Source organism: Acromyrmex echinatior, chromosome 4 (genome assembly GCF_024713525.1).
Source record: "Acromyrmex echinatior isolate Ae372 chromosome 4, ASM2471352v2, whole genome shotgun sequence".
In the NCBI taxonomy this organism is placed as follows: domain Eukaryota; kingdom Metazoa; phylum Arthropoda; class Insecta; order Hymenoptera; family Formicidae; genus Acromyrmex; species Acromyrmex echinatior.
The window spans coordinates 14,124,757-14,152,592 of record NC_141855.1 but is presented as its reverse complement, the minus strand read 5'-3'; the positions used below and the strand labels follow the sequence as shown (position 1 = coordinate 14,152,592).

Here is a 27,836-nt window from a genome sequence, read left to right as displayed (position 1 = left end):
TCTTCTGAAAATCGGCGCAAGCGCTTTGTCATATTTCGACATGATGAGTTCAATGAGTTGTCTTTCCGTAGCAGTGCATTGCACATTTTCGTGTGGTAATGGTTTCAAATTCTAAATGTGTCAGAAAGCGACATATAGAAAAAATATAACGATTATAGTTTATAATTTAGTCAATAATCTCTCAAACTAATCGGTATACATAGCCACAAATAAATATGTCGAGTTCAGTGTGGAAAATCTTTATACTATAAATTCTCATTTGTTCGAACATAGTAGCATTCATAACGATATGTTTGTTATACACTTATATATGTTATTTGAAAAAGATCATATCAAGCAAAAAACTGAGTGTTGTGCATCATTGCTTCACAGGATTATGGGTTAGATAAATTATGGAGTGCTGCTCAAGTACAAAAGTGACATTCACAAATTAATACGATACATGCATTGAAGTCTCGTACAAAGAATACACAAACTTGAAGTGATGCTGTAACAAGTTAAGTACGGTCTATTCGTCGTTGATTTGTGCAATAATCGTGCATGGCGATACACGATTCTTGTTTAGCATAGTGGGTGACCAAAACCATACCTATCATTGTCGGCAATGAAACTTTTAAGATGTATCCGATGACGTGTCCGAATTACAACAAAATTATCGATATAAAAATCAGTCTTGTGAATGAAATTGCGTTGATTGTATAGCTTTTGTCAATATTTATAGTGAGTTCATCTACTGTCGGTTGGCAGTCTGCTGTCTTTTGCGATTCATATCAGTAGACAATTGAATGTGTTTACGCTACGTAAACTGTCGAAAACCAGCATAAGAGAAATGATAGCTGAACGAAAACTGGCTCGTTGAACATCATCTGAAAATATTAAAGTATTTCATACGTAAGTATTCATTAAAAAAATACACATCTTCTAAAACTTTATGAAAATCTCATAATCAATTATTTAAATGAATTTATATATATATATATATATAAGTAATAATAACATAGGCCCACAAAAAAAATACCCTGTGAGAGGGATTGAGACCCAGCTATTCGTGTCACGTCATTTCTTGTATTTTGCGTCGCCCAATACGAATCTCACATCAAAATAGGACTGTCCAGAGTAAATTTTCAATCTAGAGCGAAAAAAATGACCAATTTTTCAGCGACTCAAAATATATAAGAATAGCAAGGTCTCCATCCCAGCACAAGGTATTTTTTTGTGGGTCTGTGTAATTAATAATTTAAAAATAGACATTCTTCTCAGAATTAAGTTCAATTTATTTTTGTTTTCTAAATTACTAAAAGAGAAAAATTGAATTGTGATCGTAAAAAGTATCAATTCAAAATGTGATAACTTATTTAAAAAAAGTTCTACTGTAATATATTCATACACTTCAGTTTCATATCATGATTAGAAAGCATTATGCATAAAATATCTCTTCTGGAATTAATATCCACATAATAATTATGTGCTTATTTGGATATCACACTATTACGATACACTAGAGATGTAAGAAATGCTCCTATTAGATATGTAAATGTAATTTATTCATGAGAAACTAAACTGTTCTATTCTATTAGAAAATATGTAAAACGATATATAATATAATAAAGATAAATCTAATATTTTAATTTTAGTATAGTAAAAGACATTATATGTTTGTGTTAAAACAATTATTGTTAAAATTTATCTTGAATCATTAACATATTCAATTTTTAAAATATTAATTTAACATAAAATGATTGTGTTATAGCATGAATTGTGTTGTTTGAATATTGTATAAAATATTAATATTTAACGTTTTTTAATATTAAAAAAACAATTTATGAATAAGCGAAAAAATAACAATACATTTTTTAAATATAAATTCTAAAATAAATGTGTAAAATGAGAGTGTTAATTTAAATTACAAATATTAATTTTACTCAAGAAATATGCTTTAAGAATTTGCTTTTAAACTATATCAAAGAGTTTTATTTCTTATGCGAATTTTTTAGATAATATTTGCATTGCTTTTTATAACATATTCCATCTTGTGTTATTTTTATATAAAAATTTAAATGGATCGTTGGACATGTGTGTTGAATTTAATACAAATTCTTCAACTGTGTAGAGTTGGGAACTTGATATAGGAAAAATAGTTTCAACACTATTTAAAAATAGTTTTCAACATTAAAAAATTTTGCTATAGTGAGGAATTGTCACAAAACAGATAAGAAATTTTGAGAATTAAAATATGTTAAAATTAAGGAAATTATTGGATTTTAACATTTATTATTATAATTTAGTCAATATTTTTAAAAAGTCTAAAATAGGCTATTACATTAATAGAGAAAAATGCTAAAATAAAATTATCTCATTTTTAAAAAACTTGAATATTTCTGTTTTTCTAAACATTATGTAATCTAAATTATTAAATTGTTTTCATCACTCATAGAAAATTTTAATTTCATATGAATTTATTAATGCAAATATGTGCGGGATATACATATATAACTGACTAATATAATCTACATCACAAAACTGCATATGTGATCGCGTTTTGATTATTGCTCGATTATTGCTCAAATTAATTAAGATCATCATAGGAAAGATATTCCATTTATCTGATTCAACTTTTGGTGATGTAAATAATGTAGATTCCTCATCGAAATTCGTCGTTTTATTAATAAAAAGTTAATAAATTGCATTTATCTTATACTTTATTAATTGCAAATTAGGATCATCTTCTAAAAATTGGATAATTGGAACTGATCAACTAAATCATCTATTATGTTTAATATATGTATTCAATACATTCAAATTTCATTCAAATTTCATTTAATTTTATTATATAATGAAAAAATTCAACCAATAAGAAATAGAAATTAAAACCTATAATGATCGAAGTTAGATCTTTGATGCTTAAATAATTTAATGTCAATTTTTCATATATATATATATATATATATACATATATATGTGTATATATACTATATATGTACATGCATATACCATATCTATTTGTAGTCATTTTAAATTGCGTGCCTAAACTTTTATCGAATTTTAAAACGCAGTTAAACTACATAATAATCACAAATAAATTTTGATGCTCAATAAAAAAAGCATCTATTAAAGAAATCTTAACATGCTAGAAATCTGTAAATAAATTTGTTTATTGCGAAAAATATTACCTTGACCAAGAACTCGGATCTATAATATTTCGAGCCCATGTCCTAAGTCTTTAAACTACTGAGTATGTATATATATTGATATATATATATATATATATATATATCAATATATATATATATATACATACATATATAATGAATGTAATAAAAATATTAGGTGTTGGAATTAATTCGTAGCGTTTTACAAGTGATGGGAAGTACTTTCATTAATGTATTTTTTAATGCTCATGTGAAATAAATAACATTCTTTCATTAAAAAACGCTACGAATTAATTCCAACACCTAATACAATGAAAATATTCTATATTATACCTTTATTTCTGATAGTATAAAAAAATGTATTGCTATTTCCCCTTGTAAAATTTATGTTAAACTCAACATATTTGTCGTGCATCAACATTTAAACTTTCGTGTAACTGTAAAAAGATGAAATATATTGAAAAGCACAAATATTATTAGGTGTTGGAATTAATTCGTAGCGTTTTACAAGTGATGGGAAGTACTTTCATTAATGTATTTTTTAATGCTCATGTGAAATAAATAACATTCTTTCATTAAAAAACGCTACGAATTAATTCCAACACCTAATACAATGAAAATATTCTATATTATACCTTTATTTCTGATAGTATAAAAAAATGTATTGCTATTTCCCCTTGTAAAATTTATGTTAAACTCAACATATTTGTCGTGCATCAACATTTAAACTTTCGTGTAACTGTAAAAAGATGAAATATATTGAAAAGCACAAATATTATTAGGTGTTGGTATTAATTCGTAGCGTTTTACAAGTGATGGGAAGTACTTTCATTAATGTATTTTTTAATGCTCATGTGAAATAAATAACATTCTTTCATTAAAAACGCTACGAATTAATTCCAACACCTAATATATAAAAAATTAATGCAAAATTTAACATTTCGACGACATCTGATGACTTTTGTGGAAATATATTTCTTAAATAAAATCAAAATTTATAATTTATTAATTAACAAGGGAACTACACGAAGTGATAAATTCTGATCTTAATGAAACTTTACATATATATACAATAAATTATATATTAAAAAGAAATTTAGAAAATATGCGGCGAAAAAACGATTTGGAAGGGAGAAATCACTCCTCATGTATAAAGTGATTTTCAGTTTTTCCGTTATATCTCGAAAACTATTCGATATGAAAAAATGTTTTATACTAAAGCTTTATGATAAAATTATCTTTATATTCATTTAATAATATTTTTAATTACAGTAACAATTTCTTTTAATTAAAACAATTTCTTTTAATTAATAAAAAAAATTTTTTTTTAATTTTTTAAAAAATATTGACGTGGATGAACAGAAGTAATTTTATTGTAAAAGTTTTGTATAAAAGTTTTGATATCTCGAATAGTTTTTAAAATCATGGATACAACGAAAAGGAAGCTAAAACTCGCGTTATTTATATAAGGATTTCACTTTTTCAAACTGCTTTTCCACCGCAACTAATATTTTCTAAATTCATCTTTTTATGTATATGATTTCCATATGTATGTGCAAAATATTTAATGATCAGATACGCAAACTTTCGAAACAGTTGCAATATCAAGTTATACATTAAACTCATTCAAAGATGGCATAGGTGTTACTTCACAACTACAGCACAATAAAATCCATTCATAACAATGCACTGCATGACTTCGTGAAGTGATCATGCTATGAACCATAAGATGCGGCAGGAAGCGTTGTATTGAAAAAGCAGGACGATTGCAGTTTACAATCGAAGACATTGCTTTTCTCTAAATTGTTGTAAGTGAGTATTATAATTAAGTATATATTAGTTATCTCTATGCGGAAAATGGAAATAAGTTAGCAAAATTAAAAAAAATTATTTGGTATATTTTCAAACATTTCATTATATAGCTATGTTTGAATTTTATAATACATATGAAAAATATTATGCGCAAAGTATGATTTGCCAAAATATAAATTTAATTGGTTATTATTGCATTTAAAATTGTGCATTTAAAATCATAAATAATATAAATATTTATTATTAGCGCATATTATAATATTTTTATAATATACACTAATAATATATTTATATTGTTCATAATTTTTAAACAATTTTAAATGTCATCTCCGTTTTTTACAAATAGATGTTGAATTTTTCTTTTCGAAGTACAGTCTGTACTGTTCTTTTCGAACAGTCTACTGAGAGTTCTGCGAAACGCTCTCTCACTCTAAATCAAATTAACATATATAATATACATCAATAATTTAGTGAGTTCTTTTTTGTTACTTTGTTGAATAATTTAGCCAATCACTTACTTAGACTAAATTTTTTAATCCTTTTCACTATATGAAATTATTCATATGACTTAATTTTTATTCGTTTTGACTCGATTATAATTCATATAATTAAAATTGTGCAACCCTAAGACTTAGATTGTTCCATTCATTTGCCTAGAGAATGCTCCCTTCCCCAGAGATTATTTTATAGTATAAAATAAAGAAAACTCTTAATGTCACTTCCATGAATCCTTACACTCCTCACGACACGCGATGTTTTCTCAGACATCGGATAATAAAAACCTTTGACGAACCATTACATCGACATACGCCCCTCTCAGGGCACTTATATGATATTAGATCGTTCACCAAACTCTTCTAAAGATCGGCGCAAGCGCTTCGTCATATTCTGGCACGATGAGTTGTCCATCTGTGACAGTGCACCATATGCTTTCGTGCAGCGATCATGTCAAATGTTAAATGCGCACCCGAGAGCGACAGATCGAAAAAACATAACGATTATAGTTTACAATTTAATCGATGGTTTCTCAAACCAATCGGCGCATGGCCACGAACAGATGAGTCAAGTCTAGTGTGGAAAATCTTGATATTACTACAAATTTTCATTTGTTCAAGCATAGTAGCATCCAACATGATACCGTGTTTATTATATGTGTTATTTGAGAAAGACAACATCAAACTAAAATTAAGTGCAATTGCACCATTACTTCATAGAATTATGGGCTCAGTACATTACTGGGTGCTGATTAAACGTAGTGGTGATATTAGCAATTTAATACGACACATGGAAACAGATTGGTGTCTCGTACAGGGGTTCGATGATCGTGAAATAATGCTGCAACAAGCTAAATTCGGTCGTTTTGTTGCCATAATTTGTGGAATAATCATGCATGGAGGAACGATCTTATTCAGTTTGGCAAAGGCAATGAAAACTGTAACCATTGTTGTCGACAATGAGACTTTTACGACGCATCCGATGACGTGTCCGATTTACAACAAGATTATCGATACGAGATTTAGCCCTGTAAATGAAATCGCATTGATTCTGCAAAACCTAGCAATGTTAATAGTGAGTTCCTCTACTGTCGGAGCTTGTAGTCTAGCTGCTGTCTTCGCAATACATGCTTGTGGTCAGTTGAATGTGTTGTACGAATGGCTACATGAATTAGTTAAAAACCAGGAAGAGAGAAATGATAAAGCTAAACGAAAACTGGCTGTTATCGTAGAACATCATCTGAGAATATTGAGGTATTTCATAAGCAGGCATTCATTTTAAAAATGCATATTCTATAATGTATATAAATATATTAAATTTCTATACAATCATACAAATTAATAATTAACCATTTATAAATAGATATTGCGTTAAAATTAGGATATAAAATCATTTTCTTTTTCTTATAGATTACTAAAAGACAATCTGTTGTCAATTGTGTTTATAAAAGCATAAGTTCAGTGTGTCGATGACTTGTTTATTTAAAAAGACTTACTATGTTACGTACATTTACACGTTTCAGTTTTATATCACAAGTGGAAAGTATTATGCATAAAGTTTCTTTTGTGGAATTAACGGGATGCACGATGGTCATGTGCTTGCTTGGATTTTATACAATTATGGTACGCTAAAAATGTAAGAAAATCTTATTAAACCCATCAAAATACGATCTATTCACAAGAAAGCAGACATCAGTCTGCAATCCTACTTAAAAATATGTATAAAACCGATAAATCGTATGACAAAGATGAGTCCATATTTTAATTTTTACACAATAAAAGATATTTTTTATGTGTTAAAATCGATCATTTTTAAAGCTATTGTGTTGAATGTTTGACATATTCATATGTTAATTTAATATAGCATAATGCCATTTTTTGAACGTTTTGGGTTATTTGATATTCAACATTTCTAAATATTAAAAAGACACAATTTACGAATAGAAAAACATATAACATAAAATTAATGTTTTTAGAGTAAATTCTAAGATAAATAAATAAAAAGTATATTAATTATAATATACATATATAAATATTAATTTTACTCACAAAATATAATACTTTCATAACGTTCCTGTTATGTCTAAATGTTTTACTTGTGTTAAACATTTACTTGTGTTATACAATTTCTCATATAATATTTGCATTATTTCTTAACATATATCATCTTGTGTTACAATTACATAAAAGTTCAAATTTATCATTAAACATGCGAAATGGTAAAAAATTATTTAATGAAAATCGGTTGGGGAAGGGGGAGGGTTCAAAAACAGCTTTATTAATCTCCTTTAATATAAATTTTTTAACTGCGTAGGCATGGGAAACACTTGACACAGCAAAAATAACATCTTATTTTATTGTATATTTATCGATGGGTTTCAATATTTTTATATTTTGCTATATCGGAGGAATTGTCACTGAACAGGTAATACGTCGAGGATTAAAATATACTAAAACAAAAATTCATGTTTTAACATTTCTTTAACAAATTAGTTTATATTTTAAGAAAAGAATAAAATGCAATACTTTCATATTAATAAACAAATTATTATTAAATTATAATTTTTTTAAATAAAATTATCTCATTTTTAAGAAATATTAATATTTCTATTTTCATTAACATTACGTTAATCCAAATTATTTTTACTCACACAAAATTTCATATCAAATTAGTGCAAACTTGTCGGAGAAATGGCATATATGACTGATTGGTATAATCTACATCACACAACTGCACGTAGTCTCATTCTGATTATTGCCCGATCAAATAACGTAATTAAAATCACCGCAGGAAAGTTATTCCATTTATCTATCGCAACTTTTGGTGATGTAAGTAATGCACATATTCCTTAAATTGATCATTAAAAAATTAATAAATTATATCTTCTTTGTTAACAAAATAATCATCTCGTAAGAATTACATTGCTTAATTAAATTATTCATTATATATGAAACATTCTCTCTCATATGTTTAATTTAAAATTTTAATAAATTTATACCTAAATTAGTAAGAACTTGTAGAGAATATGATATACATTATTTTTTCTTTCTATTGAAACAAGTATATTGTTGTTCCAGGTAATTAAAACTTCCATGGCGTATTTAAATTTTTTGCGAACAATGATGTAAAAAATGATTATGTGTGAAATATAAGTTAAAATATATACAAATATTATATATATTTTATACAAAACAAATTACTGTATTCTGAAAATAAGATTAATAACTTGTTGCACAAATTTGAAATTAAAAATAAATGACCCTAAAAACATTACTATAAAGATTTTCAGGAAATATTATTCATATTCCATCTAGCATAAAAATTTTAAGAAATTTCAATTTTGGCTAGTTTTATACTTACAACCTATTGCTGATGCAAAAAAATTATTTCTTCATATTACTCATGTACATATTCATTATGTTTTATAAACATAATGATCCAATACGTTACACAAATAATTATATAATCCGCAAAACAAAGAAATATTATAAAATGATAAACGTTCCATAAACTGTATAAGACTCTCTCTCTCTCTCTCTCTCTCTCTCTCTCTCTCTCTCTCTCTCTCTCTCTCTCTCTGCAACAAAAATTAATAAAATCAATAATTATATCAAAATCGACTCATTAATATACTTCAAAAGATACATATTACATTATTTTGTGTCTTTTCTTATACTTGTTATAATAAGTCAAACCTGAATTTCCAAACCGTCCTGTTTAAATTACAAAATCTGTAATACTAATTCATCATTAATAAAATCATTAATAAAAGTTCAAAGTTTTTTTACGTTCAATTTAGAACCTCGTAATATCAATCATATGTAAGTGCCAACTGATTAAAACTTTCGCATGGCACCAATATATCCATGAAGTCGATGATTAATAAATAATGTTAATAATTTTATGATTATTATATATACAATCACAACTCGGTGTATACTTTAAATTAAGATTTTATAAATATAATTAATTATGTCAGAATGGCATTGAGTTCTTGACATTATTCAAAAATTTATGCACAACATATATTTTTCACTTATATATATATAATATAATATATATATTAGGTGTTGGAATTAATTCGTAGCGTTTTACAAGTGATGGGAAGTACTTTCATTAATGTATTTTTTAATGCTCATGTGAAATAAATAACATTCTTTCATTAAAAACGCTACGAATTAATTCCAACACCTAATATATATAATACATATAATACATATATATATTTTTTACATTTTAAGATATATTCTAATTTTTATCATCTTTCAGTTAATTTATCATATTAATTTTAATACAAGAAAAATATGATTAAAACATATTACCAAAACGGAAAAATCTGCTAAGATAAATCACTTCCAACCTCTCTATATTTTACACTCTTTATGTCACGCGATGGTCTTTCAGATATCTGACAATAGAAACTGTAGACGAACAACTATATTGATTGAATATACACTCTCAGAGTAACTTTATAGTGTTAGACCGATCATCAAACTCTGCTGAAGATTGGCGCAGGCGCTCCATCATATTTTGATGCGATGAATTGTCCATCTGTGCCAGTACACTCTGTGCTTTCATGCAGTGATCATGTCAAATTCTAAATGCGCGCCAGGAAGCGAAATACCGGAAAAACATATCGATTACAGTTTACAATTTAATCAATGGATTCTCAAACCAATCGGAGCCTGGCCACAAATAAATGCATCGAGTTCAGTGTACAAAATTATAATATTATTACAAATTTTCATTTGTTTAAGCATAATAGCAATTCCAACAATACCGTGTTTATTATATGTGTTATTTGAGGCAGAGAATATCCAGCAAAAACTGAATCCCATGATGCCACTGATCAACAGATTTATGAGCTCGATGCATTACTGGGTGTTGCTCAAGCGTAGAAATGATATTCAAAAATTAATACGACATATGGAAACAGACTGGAACCTCATGCAAAGAATCGATGAACGTGAAGTGATGTTGCAACATGCCAAGTATGGCCGTTTCATTACAATAATCTGTGGAATAATGCTGCAGGGTGGTTGCCTATTGTTCAGCTTCGTGCAATCTATAAGAACTGTAACCATCACCATCGGCAATGAAACATTTACAACACATACAATATCGTGTCCAATTTATAGCAAAATCATCGATACGAGATTTACCCCTATGAATGAAATTGCATTAATCCTGCAAAACATGATAGTAATACTAGTAAGTTTCTGTACTGCCGGTGGTTGCAGTCTGGCTGCTGTCTTCGCGATACATGCTTGTGGTCAGTTGAACGTGCTGTACGTATGGTTACATGAACTAGTTCAAAATCAGGCGAAGGAAAATGATAAAACTGAGCGAAAACTGGCTGCTATCGTAGAACATCATCTGAGAATATTGAGGTAAAATAGGCATTCATTTAAAAAATTCATATCCTTTTATGCTTTATAATACATTTCCAAATTATATAATTATATAAATTAATAACTAATCATTTAAAAATAAATATTTCTGTTAAAATTTATTTTCTTTTTCTTAAATAGATTATTAAAATGAAATTTGTTGTTAATCGAAAAATTGACATTGTTCATGAAAAATATAAGTTCAATATACCGATAACTATTTATAAAAAAATTTTCCTGTGTTGTATACATTTATAAATGTTTCAGTTTTATATCACAAGTGGAAAGTATTACGCATAAAGCTGCTTTTGTGCAATTAACGGGGTGCACGGTAATCATGTCCTTGCTTGGATATTACACAGTTACGGTACGCTATAGGTGTGAAAAAATGCAAATTTTTTATTTTATATAAATAAAGGTTACTTATTTATGGAAAGTCAAACATTGTTATTCTTATAAAATGTGTATTAAAAATGACAAATTATATTATAGTAAAGATAAATTTATATGTTAAATTTTACAAAGTAAAAAAAACATTTTGTATTCGTCGGTTGTTGACAAGATATTGTGTTGAGTTTTTAACATACTCACGTTAATTTAACATTTAATATCATTATGTTGTTGAAACATTTTGTATTAAATTGATGGATAACAATTAGTATTAAAGAGGCACAGTTCATGAACAGGTTCTAGATAATATATAAATAACATAAAAATAATATAGTTTGAAAACTAAGTTAAATTCTAAGTTAAATGAATAAAATAAATGTGTTAATTTAAATTGCAAATATTAATTTTGCTCAAGAAGTATACTTCTACAATTTTAAACTATATCAAAGCGTTCTATTTTTTGTGTTAATTTTTTAAGTAATATTTGCATTGCTTTCTAACATATTCCAGCATATTACATTCACATAAAAATTTGAGTGGATCATTAGCCATGTGAAATACATTGAATTCAATGCAAATTCTTTAACTGCGTAGGGTTGGGAAACACTTGATACAGGAAAAATAACATCTTCCCTTACAGTGTATTTATCGATGAGTTTCAACATTTTCATATTTTGCTACATCGGGGAGATTGTTACAGAACAGGTAAGAAATATTGAGAATTAAAATATATTAAAATTAAGGAAAATATTGAATTTTTTAATTTGGTCAATATTTAAAGAAAGTGTGAAATATAATGTTATTACATTAATAAAAAAAAAAATGTTAAAATATAATTGTCATTTTTAACAATTTTGAGTATTTCTGTTTTTTTCAATATCATGTAATCTAAAAAATTATTAAATTTCTTTTATTACTCATAGAAAATTTTAATCTCATGAATTTATTAGTGCAAATATGTAGGAGAAACGGCATATATGACTAATTGGTATAATCTACATCACAAAACTGCACGTGATCTTGTTTTGATTATTGCCCGGTCAAATAACGTAATTAAAATCACCGCAGGAAAGTTAATCCATTTATCTGTTCCAACTTTTGGTGATGTAAGTAATGCAGATTTTTCACCAAGATTCGTCTTATTAATAAATTTCATTTCTCTTATACGTTATTAATTCCAAATTAGGGTCATCTTATAAGAATTGAATAATTGATTTCAAACTGTTCAATTGAATTATCCATTTGTTATCTTTCAAACTCATTTAATAAATTCTATTATATGTGTGAGATTAAAAATTTCAAATTTTAATGTATTATACTTAAGAGGGTAATTGAATGCGTACCACTCAAGTTATTTCTTATTATTTATTTAATACTAATTTGTACGTAAATAAATATTGTAAATTGTAACATGATGTTTTAAATATTTATTATAACATGTTTAACTTTTAATCACAATTATTATCTTTTTATAACAAAAAACAAAAGATATAATTTGGGCAACTGACCATCTAACTAAATAATCTGTGTGTATTATTAGTATTATTTAATGATTTTTTTATTAATCTAATATTTTTATTTATTTTCATTCATATATTTTATATTCGATACTTTCAAATCATATTTTCTTTGAAAGTATCGAATATAAAATATATGAATGAAAATAAATAAAAATATTAGATTAATAAAAAAATCATTAAATAATACTAATAATTAGCTAATAGGCTCTTGATTTTAATAATTTATAAACAAAAAGAAACAACTGTACAATAATTATTAATAATTATTAATTATTAAATAACAATAATGAAAAAAGATATCGAAATAAAAATGACTCGAGTTTATTTTTGCAATTATTACATTCATGTAAATTATTAATTTTATTATTGTCAATTATCAGTTTTACTTTGTGATAATATAATTAGGAAACTTAATAGATTTTTTAAAAATACTGATTTAATCGTTACATAATTACAAATCTGTACAATAAATGTAAAATATTTTACATTATACTTTTTTTATAACAATATAAAAATTCTATTGCTATTTTCCAGTCTACGCGGTTGAAAAATTTCTGTTGAATTTAATATATTTCACGTGCATCGATGAGTCATTTATATCTTTGTAAAAAAATGAAATATGATGAAAGCACAAATATTATGTGAAAAATCAACATAAAAATTTAACACTTGGACAGTATCTAAAAACAAATAGTGAAAGTACATTTTTTAAATAAAATCAACATTTTTTTTATAATTTGTTAAATTAACACACTAATTTTATTTTAAAACTACATTACTTTTATGTTATTTATACTCACTGAAAAAAAAGTGTTAAATATTAATTTAACATACAATACAATAAAATTGAATGATAAAGATTATTATCAACTGCATAAATTAATCAAAAATACCATTTGTACTTGATTTTTTGATGTTATTGATACTAATAAAATAATATGTAATCTGTTAGTTTTTTGTCTGTATTATCTATTTCTTTTTTTCATATTTTTGTTACTAAATGTTGCTTATATTAAATAATAATATAAAATATTATGTTAAAATACGGAGGATTTAGATCGTTACGCATTCGGCAACTATCCCCTAATATTCTTAAACGTTTCATTAATTAAAAAATTAAAAAATTACATTCTTTTACTACACTAATTATGATCACCTTATAAGAATTGGACTCTTTAATAATCTTCATTACGTTTATCTATTATTAACTTAAAACTTAAATCCATAAATTCAATCATATCACATGTATGAATTTTCAAATCTAATATATCATAACATATACAGTTTATTAAATAATGATTGTTTTTGCATTGTTTAGAAACAAGCATGTTGTTGTTTCAGGTAATTAAAACTTCTATGGTATATTTAAATCTCTTAAGAACAATGACTCTGTAAAACCTGGTAAAGACTGTTAAAATATATGTTAAGAAATATACAAGATATGCACTATATAAAATAAATCTTGAAAACAAGTTATTGAAAACAACATTTATTAAATAAAATCGGATTATGTCAAAATCGCAAGTGATTGTAAAGCATTAAATTGTTTTTAATGATATATACTAAGTAATTTTTACATATTCATGATTATTATAATTTTTGTATTTAAAAATACTAATTTTTATATTCATCGAAATTATACGTATTTATCCTTTGTAACAATATAAGAAGCACATCTAATATATAATTAAATAAAAAACATAGCAGACATTAAAGTGCGTTCATTTCTACGAATTTATATTCGTATAGTCCTCGTGGCATGTAATATTATTCCAAATGTATGTACTAAACATTTATTGATCAGACACGCAACCATTCGAAACAGTTGCATTATTATTACTCGTCAAACTCTTTCGAAGGTTGGCAAAGGCGTTACTTCACAACTTTGGCACAATCAACTGACCCATTCGTGACACTGCTTTGCGTGACTTTAGTGATCATATCGAACCATAAGTGTGTGGCAGGAAGTTGAATTGAAAAACAAAACGACTACAGTTTGCAATCGACCATCTTTTCTTAAATTATTATAATTGAATATGTATTCAAGTTATTCAGTCATCTAGAAAATGGAAACATATTGGTAAAAATAAACATTTGATATATTATAAAACATTTCAATATATAAATACGTTTCAGTACACGTGAAAAATATTATGCGTAAAGTTTAACTTGCCATGTAAAGTTCAATTGGATATTATTGTATTTAAAATTATCTAAAAAAATCATGCATACTATAAATATATTAGTATTCTAATATTTTTATAATTATAAGTAATAGAATGATCATATTATTAGAGAAATAATTATATCCATTCACTATATTTTCTATATTTCAAAATATTCTAATTTTTATCACCACTTAATTTGTTCTGTGAATTAGTAAGTAAATACAATTAAAACATATTACTAAATTTAAAAAATTTGCTAAAATAGAGAACTATTATGCTAGTATTCACAACCAGACCTTATATTTAAAGCTTTTTTAAATTTATCTTTAGATGCTAATAAAATAATTTATAGAACCTGAAGATAAATTTAAGGAAGTCTTAAATACAAGACTTCACTATGAATACGAACATTAATGTTACTTTCACAATTTTACACTGTTCATAACACGCGATGTTCTCTCAGAAATCGGATAATAAAAACTCTCGATGAACAATTACATCGACTGAATATATGCTTCTCTCAGGGCACTTTTATGATATTAGGTCGTTCATCAAACTCTGATGAAGATTGGCGCAGGCGCTTCTTCATATTCCGTTACGATGTATTGTCCATTCGTGTCAGTATACCGTGTGCTTTCGTGCAGCGATCATGTCAACTTCCAAATGTGCATCAGAATACAATAGATCGAAAAAATATAACGATTACAGTTTACAATTTAGTCGATGGTTTCTCAAGCCAATTGGTGCGTGGCCACAAATAAATGCATCGAGTTTAGTGTGCAAAATCATGATATTACTACATATTTTTATTTGTTCAAGCATGATAGCATCCAATATGGTACCATGTTTGTTATATGTATTATTTGAAAAAGTCAATATCAAGCTAAAACTGAGTGCCGTTGGGCCATTACTTCACAGAGTTATGGGCTCGGTACATTACTGGGTGCTGCTTAAGCGCAGTGGTGATATTCATAAAGTAATACGACACATGGAAACAGATTGGCGTTTGATACAAAGACTTGATAATCGTGAAGTAATGTTACAACAAGCTAAGTTCGGTCGCTTCGTCGCCATAATTTGTGGTATAATCATGTATGGTGGTACAATCCTGTTCAGCATAGCAAAGGCAATGAAAACCATAACCATTAACGTCGGCAATGAAACTTTTACAACACATCCGATGACGTGTCCGATTTATAGTAAGATCATCGATACGAGATTTAGTCCTGTGAATGAAATCGCGTTGGTTCTACAAAACCTTGCAATATTAGTAGTGAGTTCGTCTACTGTCGGTGCTTGCAGTCTGGCTGCCGTTTTCGCAATACATGCTTGTGGTCAATTAAAAGTACTGAATGCGTGGCTACATGAACTTGTTCAAAATCAAAAGGAGGGAAATGATACAGCTGAACGAAAGCTAGCTGCTATCGTCGAACATCATCTGAGAATATTAAGGTATTTCATATGCAGGCACTCGTATAAAAAATACATATTCTTTAAAGCTATATGGTTATATGGTATAAGATGGTTTTAAGTATTATTAAAATGAATTATTTAAAAATGAGGGAGAGTATATTCAAAATTAAGACAAATAAATTTCTTCTTTTTTTATAGATTATTAAAAGAGTCTGTTTGTTAATTGTTCATGAAAAATATAAGTTGAATGTACCGATTTATTTATTTATAAAAAAATTGTACTGTTATATACATTTATACATTTCAGTTTGATATCACAAGTGGAAAGTATTATGCATAAAGCCGCTCTTGTCGAATTAGCCGGGTGCACTGTAGTCATGTGTTTGCTTGGATATTACACTATCACGGTATGCTAGAGGTGTAAGAAAATAAAAATTTTGGATACAAGTAAATATCATGAATTTAATCATGAAAAATCAAACATGGTTATTCTATTATAAAATAAATGTGTATAAAAAATTATACATTAAAGTCTCTATAGCTTAATTTTTTCATAGTAAAAAACATTTTGTGTTTTAAAATACAAAAAACATTTGGTGTATTAAAATCAGACATAGCTGAAGCTTTTGTCTTGAATTTTTAACTTACTCAAATATCAATTCAACATAATAGGATTCTTTTTGAATATTTTGTGTGTTAAATTGATATTCGACACAATTATTAGTATTAAAGAAATAATTTATATAAGTAAAGAAAGCGAACGCGAGATACAGATTACTAAAGCCATCTATTGGAAAAATATAATGGATTTCTTTTTACTACACCTAATATTTACATTATATTCTAATATATTCCATGCTACATCCATACAAAAATTTGAGTAGATAATTAAACACGAAAAATATATTAAATTAAATACAAATTTTTCAATTGCGTAGGCTTGGGAAACACTTGATACGACAAAAATAACATCTTCCCTTATTGTATATTTATCGATGGGTTTTAATATATTTATATTTTGCTACATCGGAGGAATTATCACTGAACAGGTATTATGTCGAGAATTCAAAAACACTCAAAAAGAAAAATATTAAACTAACATTTTTTAATAATTCAGTGCATATTTTGAGAAAAGAGTATAATATCACACTTTTACATTAATAAAAAGCAATTTAAATATTATATCTTATTTTTAATAAATTTAAATATTTGTCTTCTTTATATCAATATTTTAATCCAAATTCTCATTTTTTCCACATTACTCACATTACACAAATTCAAATCTTATGTCAATTCAATAGTGTAAAGATGTTGGAGAAATGGCATATATGACTAATTGGTACAATCTACATCATAAAACTGCACGTGGTCTCATTCTGATTATTGCCCGATCGAATAACGTAATTAAGATCACAGCAGGAAAATTATTCCATTTATCCATCGCAACTTTTGGTGATGTAAGTAATGTACCGTTCCTTCCTTTGGTTAATAAATTACACATTTCTCTTGTATTTTATTAATTTTAAATTATAATCATCTTATAATAATTGCACTTTCAAAATTAAAATATCCATTATCTTTAAAACATTTATATATTCAATTAATTCATGAATATGTTTGATTTAAGATATCAAATTTTAAAAAATCTAAAAATGTGTCTAATTTATAGAATTTGATATGTATTTTCGTTGCTTTCTACATGAAGAAAAATCCTCCATGGATTTTGGTTGAATTAATTGGAATTCTAAAATGGAAAATGAAACGATCCCAAAATCTACTAGATTTCTAATTAAATCTATTAAAATTCTAATTAAGATAATTAATATTCAGAATTTTTTTAGTGACATTAACTAGCATTCTAGAAGATTTAACCGGAAGTTTAATAGACTTAACCAGAATTCTGGATCGTCTATTTTTCACTAGAATTCCAATTAATTCAACCAAATATTTTTCTCCGTGTACAGAAGCAAGTATATACTGTTGTTCCAGGTAATTAAAACTTCGATGGTATATTTAAATTTTTTGCGAACAATGACTATATAAACAATGAATATATAAAACAATGAATATATAAAAGATGATTATGTGAAATATAAGTTAAGAAATATACAAATTATATATTTTATATAGAACAGATCAGTATATCCTAGAAAAAAATATTTAACCATTTGTTCCTCTGAAATTAAAAATCACTGACCTGAGAAACATCAATACAGATTTCCAGCAATCGCTCATCATCATATTACTTCAAGCAAAAATTTCTTGTTAAAAACTTTAATTTTGACTCGGCTTGTATTCTTATAATATATGTTAAAATAAAATAATATTTATGTCGCTCATGTTCTTAGGAGGAAACATAATATCAAGTACGCATGTACCTATGTTTTATATATAAATACAAGGCAATTATAAAATTATATGTAAAACATAGAAAAATAATAAAAAAATATAGATCTTATATAATATATTATATAGGACATAATGCACGCAAAGACAATTTAATAAATTAGATTAATAATTACGTAAAAATCAACATTATAAATTCCACATACTTTCAAAGGTATAATTACTAATAATTTATAATTTTTCTCATGAATTATAACAACACAAACAAGATTTCTAAATTATCTTGGATCTTACAAAATATCTACAGAATTTGTGTACTGAAACTCCGTGATTCAGCGATCAATAAAGTTCAATTTATTGATCGAACTTTAATTTAAAACCTCGTCGGATCAATCATACATGAGTGTTAACCAACTAATATTTTTGTTCTAATTCAAAAGACAATTGTAGTAAAAGAATTAACAAATAATGTTAATAATTTTATGCTTACATTTACAGTTTAATATATTTTTAATGAAAGTTTAACAAATAAAATTATAACATTAGAATGGTATAGGATTACTGGACATAAAATAATTCAAAAATTAATGTAATATATTTTTCTGATTTCCATATATGTATAATATATATTTAGACTTTTCCTTTACTTCAAGATATTCTGACTTTTATCGTCATTTAATTAATTTGCTTTGAAAATTGATATAGGAAAATATATATTATAACATATCAAATCAGGAAAATCTGCTAAGTTCAAGCAACTTTTTATTGTTACTTTCACGAATATATACCTTTCACGAATATACACTCCTCATGACATGCGATATTCTCTCAGACATCTGACAATAAAAACTATAGATGAACAATTATATCGATTGAATATACGTACCTGCTAGAATAACTTTGTAATGTAGGACCGATCACCAAACTTTTCTGAAGATTGGCGCAGGCGCTTCTTCATATTCTGGCACAATGAGCTGTCTATCCGTGGCAGTACACCGTGTGCTTTCGCGCAGTGATCATGTTAAATTCCAAACATGTACCAGAAAGCGACATACGAAGAAAAAACATCGATTACAGTTTACAAATTAATAGATGGTTCCTAAAGCCAATTGGTGCGTGGCCACAAATAAATTCGCCGAGTTCAGTGTACAAAATCATGATACTACTACAAATTTTCATTTGTTCAAGCATAATAGCAGTCCCAACAATACCATGTTTGTTACATATGTTATTTGAGGCAGACACTATCAAGCAAAAGCTGAATGTCATAGGACCGCTACTTCATAGAGCTTTGGGTTCGATACATTACTGGGTACTGCTCAAGCGTAATCGTGACATTCATAAATTAATACAACATATGGAGGCTGATTGGAGTCTCATACAAAAGATTGACGAACGTGAAGTGATGCTGCAACATGCCAAGTTCGGTCGTTTCGTCGTCATAATCTGTGCGGTGTTTATGCAGGGCGGTTTGTTTTTGTATAGTTTAGGGAAATCGATGAAAACTATAACCATCATCGTTGGCAACGAGACTTTCAAGACGCATCCAACAAATTGTCCGATTTACAGCAAGATTATCGATACAAGATTTAGTCCTGTGAATGAAATCACATTAGTTTTGCAGAACCTAACAATGTTCGTAGCGAGTTTTTCTACCGTTAGTGTTTGCAGTTTGGCTGCTGTCTTCGCGATACATGCTTGTGGTCAGCTGAACGTCTTGAATGCGTGGCTACGTGAATTTGTTGAAAATCAGAAGAGAAATGATACAAATCAAAAATTGGGCGCAATCGTAGAACATCATCTAAGAACACTGAGGTATTTTATACACAAACACTATTAAAAAATATACAAAGTTTATATTTCAGAATTTTCAAATCTTTTATAATAATTTTATTGTTAATTAATTATTTAAAATAAATATTTTTGTTAAAATAAATTCCTTTTTCTAAATCACTAAAAGAGAATCTTGCCATTGTGTTCATGAAAACCATCAATTCAATATATACATAATTACATTATGAAAAATAAAAGTTCTATTACATTTATACGTTTCAGTTTTATATCACGTGTGGAAAGTATTATGCACAAAGCTTCTCTTGCAGAATTAATGGGATGCACAATGTCATTGTGCTTAATTGGATATTACACTATTATGGTAGGTCAACGATTGTAAAAATTTGAAAGTCTTATAATACGTGCCTAAACATCATTCATTTATGAAACGCAAAAAATGTTGCTATTATAAGATATGTACCAAAAACTATATAAAACACGACAAAAATAAGATTATATTTTAATTTTTAGGCTTGGGAAACGTTTGATACCGCAAAAATAACGTCTTACGTCTTTATGTATTTATCAATGGGTTTTAATATTTTTATATTTTGCTACATCGGAGAGATTATCACAGAACAGGTCAAGAATATAAAGATATTGAAACCAAGAAATGTCAGATTTTAATATTTTTTTGTAATTCACTCAATGGTGTGCACAATGTAATACAAATGTTGAAAATTTTTTTGCTAAAGTAGGACTATTCCCCTAGAACTAAAAATGTAATCCTATCAAAAAACTGCCATCATACAATAAACAAACGCGGTCATTGGTTTTGATCTTTATTATTTCAATGGATTTATATTTAAAACGTATTCAAATAAGGATTATAATGAAGAATTACTGAGCGGATTCATTAAGCTGTTGGACGCAGTTAATAGAAAAGCGTAAAATATAATGCTCTTTTATTAATGAAAAGGAAAAAATTTTTAAATGTAATTAAATGAAAGGAAAGTAAAATAATAAAGTGGATAAGATGACGAATTGTTGGACTATAAGCTAATAACAGATATTGGGCCAATAATGAATTCATTAAAAGTTTTAAATAACAAATTGTTCTTTATAATTTGACAATACTTCCATGAAAAAAAAAATAATAAGAAATATATTTATTTAGAATGCACATATGTAATTTTTGTCGTTATAATTTATAAATAATAAAATAGGTAATTATAGTAGATATTTTCTTTATAAAATCACAGTATAATATAGTGTAGCCAAGAATGTATAATATGGAATAATATATTAATTTTTCATTATTACCCTTACAATATTTGTATTTATAAACATTGTGACTACAAATAAGATGATTTTCACTCGTGAGAAAGATTGTGAAATTGACATATTTTTAAAAAATAAATTTTCAAAAATTCTAATTTATTTAATAGTTCATTTTACAGATGGTAATCAACGCTTTAGTATGAAGAAAAAAATATTCTTTTTAAGCCATCATAGAAATAAAGAGAAATAAATAAATCTTAAGGTCATCATCTTACTCCTCTTTTCCCCTACTTAACTTTTAAATTGAATATTTCTCCTTAACATATTGCTAATTCATACTGTTAATTTCTTCTCATAAAAAATTTAAATCTTCTGTTAATTTGTTAGTGCAAACGTGTTGGGGAAATGGCATATATGACTGACTGGTATAATCTACATCACAAAACTGCACGTGGTCTCATTTTGATTATTGCCCGATCGAATAACGTAATTAAGATAACAGCGGGAAAATTATTCCATTTATCCATCGCAACTTTTGGTGATGTAAGTAATGCACATATATCGTTGCCTCTTTTGGTTTATAAAAAATGTTTTTCTTTTTAGATAATAAATTATACATTCCTTGTATATTATTTCGAACTAATGATCATCTTACAATTGCACTGTTTAAAATGTTCACATATCCTATTATATACGTATATATAAGCTCAACTCAAATTTTAATAAATCTATAAATCTATAATTTTTAAAATGTAATATATATATATATTATGTTTACTTTCTACAAAAACAAGAATATTGTTATTCCAGGTAATTAAAACTTCCATGGTATATTTAAATTTTTTGCGAACAATGACTATGTAAAAAATGATTACATGAAATGTAAGTTACGAAAAGTACATTTTATATATTTTATATTGAACAAATTATTATAAACTGAAAAAAAGATTTAATATTTCATTGCCCAAATTTAAAATTAGAAATCAGTGATTTTGAAGATATTAATACAAAGATTTTCAGGAAACGTTTATTTATCATTTTCACTACGAAATTCTTATTAAAAAATTCTAATTATGGCTGGGCTTATATTTACAAATTGTTCTATTGGTAAAATAACTACATATTTATGCAATTCATGTACATACAAGTTTTAGGAACATAACGATATCAAATATGTTACACACAATCAATTATTAAATGATTAAAATATAGAAAATCTATAAAAACATAGGCATCCTATATTCTATATGAGATACAATAAAGATTAATAAATAAAATCTATGCTTCGTCAAAATAGATATAATATGTCATTAATATATAATAAAAAAAATATATTATAAAATATCTTATAATTCTTTTCATGCTTATGGTAATTTTTTCATTTAAGAAGTACTAATTTTCTGTAAGAAATAAAATCAATCAAATAACAAATAGGAGATATAAAAAGCTTAATTTTAATATATATATATAAATTATATATTTACCTTCCTAACAGTAAAAGAAATAAGATTACATATAACCGAATAAAGAAACACATAACAAGTAATTAAAGTACGTTTATTTCTACGAATTTATTCTCTTTCTGAAATGCGAAATTCTCTTTCCATATCTGGTATTATAAATTCACAACAAACTATTGATAGGACATGTAACCCTTTCGAAGTTGTAATATCAGGCTATTTATCCAATTTTTTCGAGGGTTTGTTTAGATATCACATTCAATTTTGACACAACAAACTGCCCATTTGTGAGAGCGTGCTAGCATCTAGCGTGCTTTCATAAAGTGATCGTGTTAAACACAGATTGATAGTGTATGGTAAGGAGCGTTGAATAAGGAGCACTGAATAAGTATGACAAATGCAATTTACAATTGGATTCATTGTTTTTCATAAATGATTATAAATAAATATATTGTCATATTAAAGGAAGATGGAAATGCAATGGTAAAAATTAAAAAGTTCCTCGGCGGAAAAAAATTTTTACGGAAGAGTATACAAAAACTACATAGATTAAGATTTTAAAAATTCTTAATTTTTCTTAGTAGATATTCTTAGTGAGACGTAAAAACGCTGTTTGAGGAAAAATTTGTTGATTTTTCAAACAATAACTCTACGTCCCATTATGAATATCTACGAAAAACTAAGAATTTCTAAGATATTGTTTCAATTTATGTAAAACAATATTTAGAAATTCTTAGTTTTACGAAAAAAGAAGTTTTTCGTTAAAACTTTCCGCCAGGATTTATTATTAATATATTTTAGAACATTTCATAGTTATGCTTCAATAACATATAAAATATTTTTCTCAATTATAATAATTTTTATATTTTGAGCTAATCTAATTCTTATTGCCACTGATAAACAATAAAACTTTAAAAATTTATTCGGTTAATTAATATAAGAAATACGTTATTAAAATACATTATCAAATAAAAAAATTTATTAAAGCACTTTCAATGTCACTTCTACGAATTAATCCTTACACTCCTCATAACACGCGATATCTTCTCAAACTTTGGAGAATAAAAGCTCTGGACGAACAATTATATCGATTGAATATACGTCCCTCTCAGAGTAACTTTGTAACGTTAGACCGATCACCAAACTCTTCTGATGAAGATTGGCGCAGGCGCTTCTTCATATTCTGGCACAATGAGTTGTCTATTCATGGCAGTATGGGCAGATGGGCAGTACACCGTGTGCCTTCGTGCAGTGATCATGTCAAATTTCAAATGTGCGCCAGAAAGCGACATATCAAAAAAACATATCGATTACAGTTTACAAATTAATCGATGGTTTCTGAAATTAATCGGTGCGTGGCCACAAATAAATGCGCCAAGTTCAATGTACAAAATCATGATATTACTACAAATTTTTGTTTGTTCAAGCGTGATAGCAGTCACAACAATACCGTGTTTGTTATATGTGTTATTTGAAGCAGACAATATCAAGCAAAAATTGAACGCCGTGGCACCACTGCTTCACAGGGCTATGGGTTCGGTACATTACTGGGTGCTGCTCAAGCGTAGTCATGACATTGACAAGTTAATACGACATATGGAAGCAGATTGGAATCTCATACAAAGGATTGACGAACGTGAAGTGATGCTGCAACATGCCAAGTTCGGCCGCTTCATTGTCATAATCTGTGCGGTGTTTATGCAGGGCGGTTTGTTTCTGTTTAGCTTAGGGAGATCGATGAAAACTACAACCATCATCATTGGCAACGAGACTTTCAAGACGCATCCAACAAGTTGTCCGATTTACAGCAAGATCATCGATACGAGATTTAGCCCTGTGAATGAAATTGCATTAATTCTGCAAAACGTAACAATGTTCGTAGCGAGTTTCTCTACTGTTGGTGCTTGCAGTTTGGCTGCTGTCTTCGCAAAACATGCTTGTGGTCAACTGAATGTGCTGTATGCGTGGCTACATGAACTTGTTGAAAATCAGAAGAAAAATGATACAAATAAAAAATTGGCTGCAATCGTAGAACATCATCTAAGAACACTAAGGTATTTTATACACAAACACTATTAAAAAATATACAAAGTTTATATTTCAGAATTTTTAAATATTTTATAATAATTTTATTGTTAATTAATTATTTAAAGTAATTATTTTTGCTAAAATAAATTCCTTTTTCTAAATCACTAAAAGAGAATCTTGTCATTGTGTTCATGAAAACCATCAATTCAATATATATATATATATAATTACATTACGAAAAATAAAAGTTCTATTACATTTATACGTTTCAGTTTTATATCACGTGTGGAAAGTATTATGCACAAAGCTTCTCTTGCAGAATTAATGGGATGCACGATAATCTTATGTTTAATGGGATATTACACTATTATGGTAGGCTAACTATCATAAAAATTTGAAAATCTTATAAAATACACTTAAATGTCATTTATTTATGAAATGCAAATATTATATATTGCTATTCTATTATAAAATATGTACTGAAAATCATATAAAATATGACAAAAAGATTATTTTAACTTTTAGGCTTGGGAAACATTCGATACCGCCAAAATAACATCTTACGTCGTTATATATTTATCGATGGGTTTTAATATTTTTATATTTTGCTACATCGGAGAGATTATTACAGAACAGGTCGAGAATAGAAAGATATTGAAACCAAGAAATATCAGATTTTAATATTTTTTTGGTAATTCAGTCAATGACCGCGTACAATACAATATTTTAATGCAGGTGGAAGTTTTTTTTGCTGAAATAGGACTACCTAGATCTAAAAATATAATCCTATCAGCGCGAAGAAAACTACCAAATTGCAAAATAAACAAATGCGGTCTTTGATTCGTGTCTTTAATATTTTAATGGATTCATATTTAAAACGTATTAGAATAAGGATTTATATAATAATAAATAATCACTGAGCGCTTACTGAGCATTTTGTCTGCTGGACGCAGCCAGTAGAAAAGCGTATAAATAAAATATTATATATTTACAGAAAAAAATAATACAATTAATTAGGGGAAAGGGGGATAAGATGACAAAGTGGAAAAGATAACCAATTTTTAATATTAGTTACAAGTTAATAACAGTTGACAAGTCGGTATTAAATTCATTAAAAGCTTTGATAATAATAAATCATCTCTTATATCTCATCTCTTGTATTTCAATACTTTGATTTCAATACTTTCAGAAAAGAAGATAATATAAGAAACATTTACATGCACTCATCTGTGATTCATTGCTATTAGTTTATAAATAATGAAATAATTGCAACAAATATTTTCACTTTTACTATGAAACCACAGTATAATATAGTATAGATAAGAATGCATAGAGTAACATAACAATATTCTTTATTATTCATCTTACAATATTTTTATTAAATAAACACAACGATTGCAAGCAAGATGATTTTCAGTAGTGAGCAAGATTATAAAATTGACATATTCTTAAAATATGAATTTTCCAAAAATTTAATTATTTATGTAACATATAGTTCATTTTCACATATGATAACTAAGGGTTTAGTAAATCTGAAAAAAAATTCTTTTTATGTCATATCACAGAAATAAAGAAGAATCAATAAACCTTAAGATCGTCTTACCCCTACTTTCCTAACTTTTAATGAAATTAAATATTTCTCTTTACCATCATACTAATTTACACTGTCAAATTCTTTTCATAGAAAATGTAAATCTTCTGTCAATTTGTTAGTGCAAACGTGTTGGGGAAATGGCATATATGACTGACTGGTATAATCTACACCACAAAACTGCACAGGGTCTCATTTTGATTATTGCCCGATCGAATAACGTAATTAAAATAACAGCGGGAAAATTATTCCATTTATCCATCGCAACTTTTGGTGATGTAAGTAATGCATATATACCGTTGCTTCCTTTGATTAATAAAAAATATTTTTCTTTTTGGTTAATAAATTATACATTTCTTGTAACACTTTTTAGGCTTTCACAGGTATTATTTTCAAAGATACCAGAAGGTTTATCGCCATATTTTTATCCATTGCTAATGTCAGTAATAGATAAAAATACAGCGATAACCTGCAAAGCTTTTGATATCTTTGATACTTTTCTTGTACTTTATTTCAAACTATAATCATTTTATAATAATCGTAACAATCGTACTGTCCAAAAGTAACTATACTATTATGTTTAAAACATTCACACATTCTATTATAAGTGTGTATTTAAATTTAATGTCAAATTTTAATAAATCTATAAATTTGTAACTTTTAAAATGTAATATATATTATTTTTGCTTTTTGCGGAAACAAGTAGGTATATTGTTATTCCAGGTAATTAAAACTTCCATGGTCTATTTAAATTTTTTGCGAACAATGACTATGTAAAAAGTAATTACATGAAATGTAAGTTAAGAAATATATACATTATATATTTTATATAGAACAAATTATTAAAATTATGTAACTTGAAAAAAAGATTTAATAATTTATTGCACAAATTTGAAATTAAAAATCAGTGACCTTAAAGACATTACACAGATTTTTAGAAAACGTTTACAATCATTTTTCCTTCACGAAATTCTTATAAAGAATTCCAATTTTAGCTAGGCTTATATTGGTTGGTCTATT

At 26.8% G+C, this 27,836-nt stretch overlaps 5 protein-coding genes and 1 long non-coding RNA gene across 45 annotated transcripts in view; 5 read left to right on the top strand and 1 right to left on the bottom strand.

The window, feature by feature from the left end:
• The window catches only part of LOC147909995 (uncharacterized), a 200,825-nt gene that overhangs the window by 18,212 nt on the left and 154,777 nt on the right, over positions 1-27,836 (bottom strand). For 23 of the 26 annotated variants that reach the window (XR_015544904.1, XR_015544933.1, XR_015544934.1 and 20 more), the window contains one exon: positions 590-866. The exons of 1 other annotated variant lie outside the window; for it this stretch is intronic. This is a non-coding gene — a long non-coding RNA (uncharacterized LOC147909995). Of the gene's footprint in view, positions 1-589; positions 867-3,789; positions 3,889-24,946; positions 25,032-27,836 lie in introns of those variants that run through there. 2 more of the 26 variants (XR_015544926.1, XR_015544910.1) reach the window with 2 other exon arrangements.
• Positions 5,483-9,227, top strand: LOC105148405 (4-vinylanisole receptor-like). Its single transcript, XM_011060111.2, has 5 exons — positions 5,483-6,709; positions 6,979-7,078; positions 7,770-7,880; positions 8,129-8,284; positions 8,534-9,227. The coding sequence occupies exons 1-5, from the start codon at positions 5,907-5,909 to the stop codon at positions 8,582-8,584; spliced, it is 1,221 nt and encodes a 406-aa protein (XP_011058413.2). The 5' UTR covers positions 5,483-5,906; the 3' UTR covers positions 8,585-9,227.
• On the top strand, positions 9,772-14,471 carry LOC105148372 (4-vinylanisole receptor-like). 2 transcript variants are annotated; one of them, XM_011060078.2, is made up of 5 exons: positions 9,772-10,846; positions 11,114-11,213; positions 11,831-11,941; positions 12,187-12,342; positions 14,098-14,471. In XM_011060078.2, the coding sequence occupies exons 1-5, from the start codon at positions 10,044-10,046 to the stop codon at positions 14,149-14,151; spliced, it is 1,224 nt and encodes a 407-aa protein (XP_011058380.1). In that variant the 5' UTR covers positions 9,772-10,043; the 3' UTR covers positions 14,152-14,471. The 2 variants fall into 2 exon arrangements, with proteins under 2 accessions (XP_011058380.1, XP_087261824.1); XM_087405698.1 differs by lacking the exon at positions 12,187-12,342 and having other exon boundaries at positions 9,773-10,846.
• On the top strand, positions 14,614-18,384 carry LOC105148406 (4-vinylanisole receptor-like). Of its 2 annotated transcripts, XM_087405713.1 has the most exons (6): positions 14,614-16,123; positions 16,196-16,376; positions 16,645-16,744; positions 17,276-17,386; positions 17,639-17,794; positions 18,327-18,384. In XM_087405713.1, exons 1-6 carry the CDS (start codon positions 15,574-15,576, stop codon positions 18,378-18,380), a joined length of 1,152 nt encoding a protein of 383 aa, XP_087261839.1. In that variant the 5' UTR covers positions 14,614-15,573; the 3' UTR covers positions 18,381-18,384. The 2 variants fall into 2 exon arrangements, with proteins under 2 accessions (XP_087261839.1, XP_011058414.2); XM_011060112.2 differs by having other exon boundaries at positions 14,614-16,376.
• LOC105148407 (4-vinylanisole receptor-like) lies at positions 18,760-23,079 on the top strand. 8 transcript variants are annotated; one of them, XM_087405665.1, is made up of 6 exons: positions 18,760-20,498; positions 20,739-20,838; positions 20,988-21,098; positions 22,125-22,280; positions 22,548-22,619; positions 22,892-23,079. In XM_087405665.1, the coding sequence occupies exons 1-5, from the start codon at positions 19,702-19,704 to the stop codon at positions 22,599-22,601; spliced, it is 1,218 nt and encodes a 405-aa protein (XP_087261791.1). In that variant the 5' UTR covers positions 18,760-19,701; the 3' UTR covers positions 22,602-22,619; positions 22,892-23,079. The 8 variants fall into 8 exon arrangements, 7 of the variants coding, with proteins under 7 accessions (XP_087261791.1, XP_087261790.1, XP_087261789.1 ...); XM_087405664.1 differs by having other exon boundaries at positions 22,886-23,079; XM_087405663.1 differs by having other exon boundaries at positions 22,758-23,079.
• LOC147910004 (uncharacterized) lies at positions 23,207-27,774 on the top strand. Of its 6 annotated transcripts, none has more exons than XM_087405616.1 (5): positions 23,207-25,251; positions 25,498-25,597; positions 25,751-25,861; positions 26,939-27,094; positions 27,540-27,774. In XM_087405616.1, exons 1-5 carry the CDS (start codon positions 24,350-24,352, stop codon positions 27,591-27,593), a joined length of 1,323 nt encoding a protein of 440 aa, XP_087261742.1. In that variant the 5' UTR covers positions 23,207-24,349; the 3' UTR covers positions 27,594-27,774. The 6 variants fall into 6 exon arrangements, with proteins under 6 accessions (XP_087261742.1, XP_087261740.1, XP_087261741.1 ...); XM_087405614.1 differs by lacking the exon at positions 27,540-27,774 and having other exon boundaries at positions 23,207-24,548; positions 24,633-25,251; positions 26,939-27,530; XM_087405615.1 differs by lacking the exon at positions 27,540-27,774 and adding an exon at positions 27,190-27,530.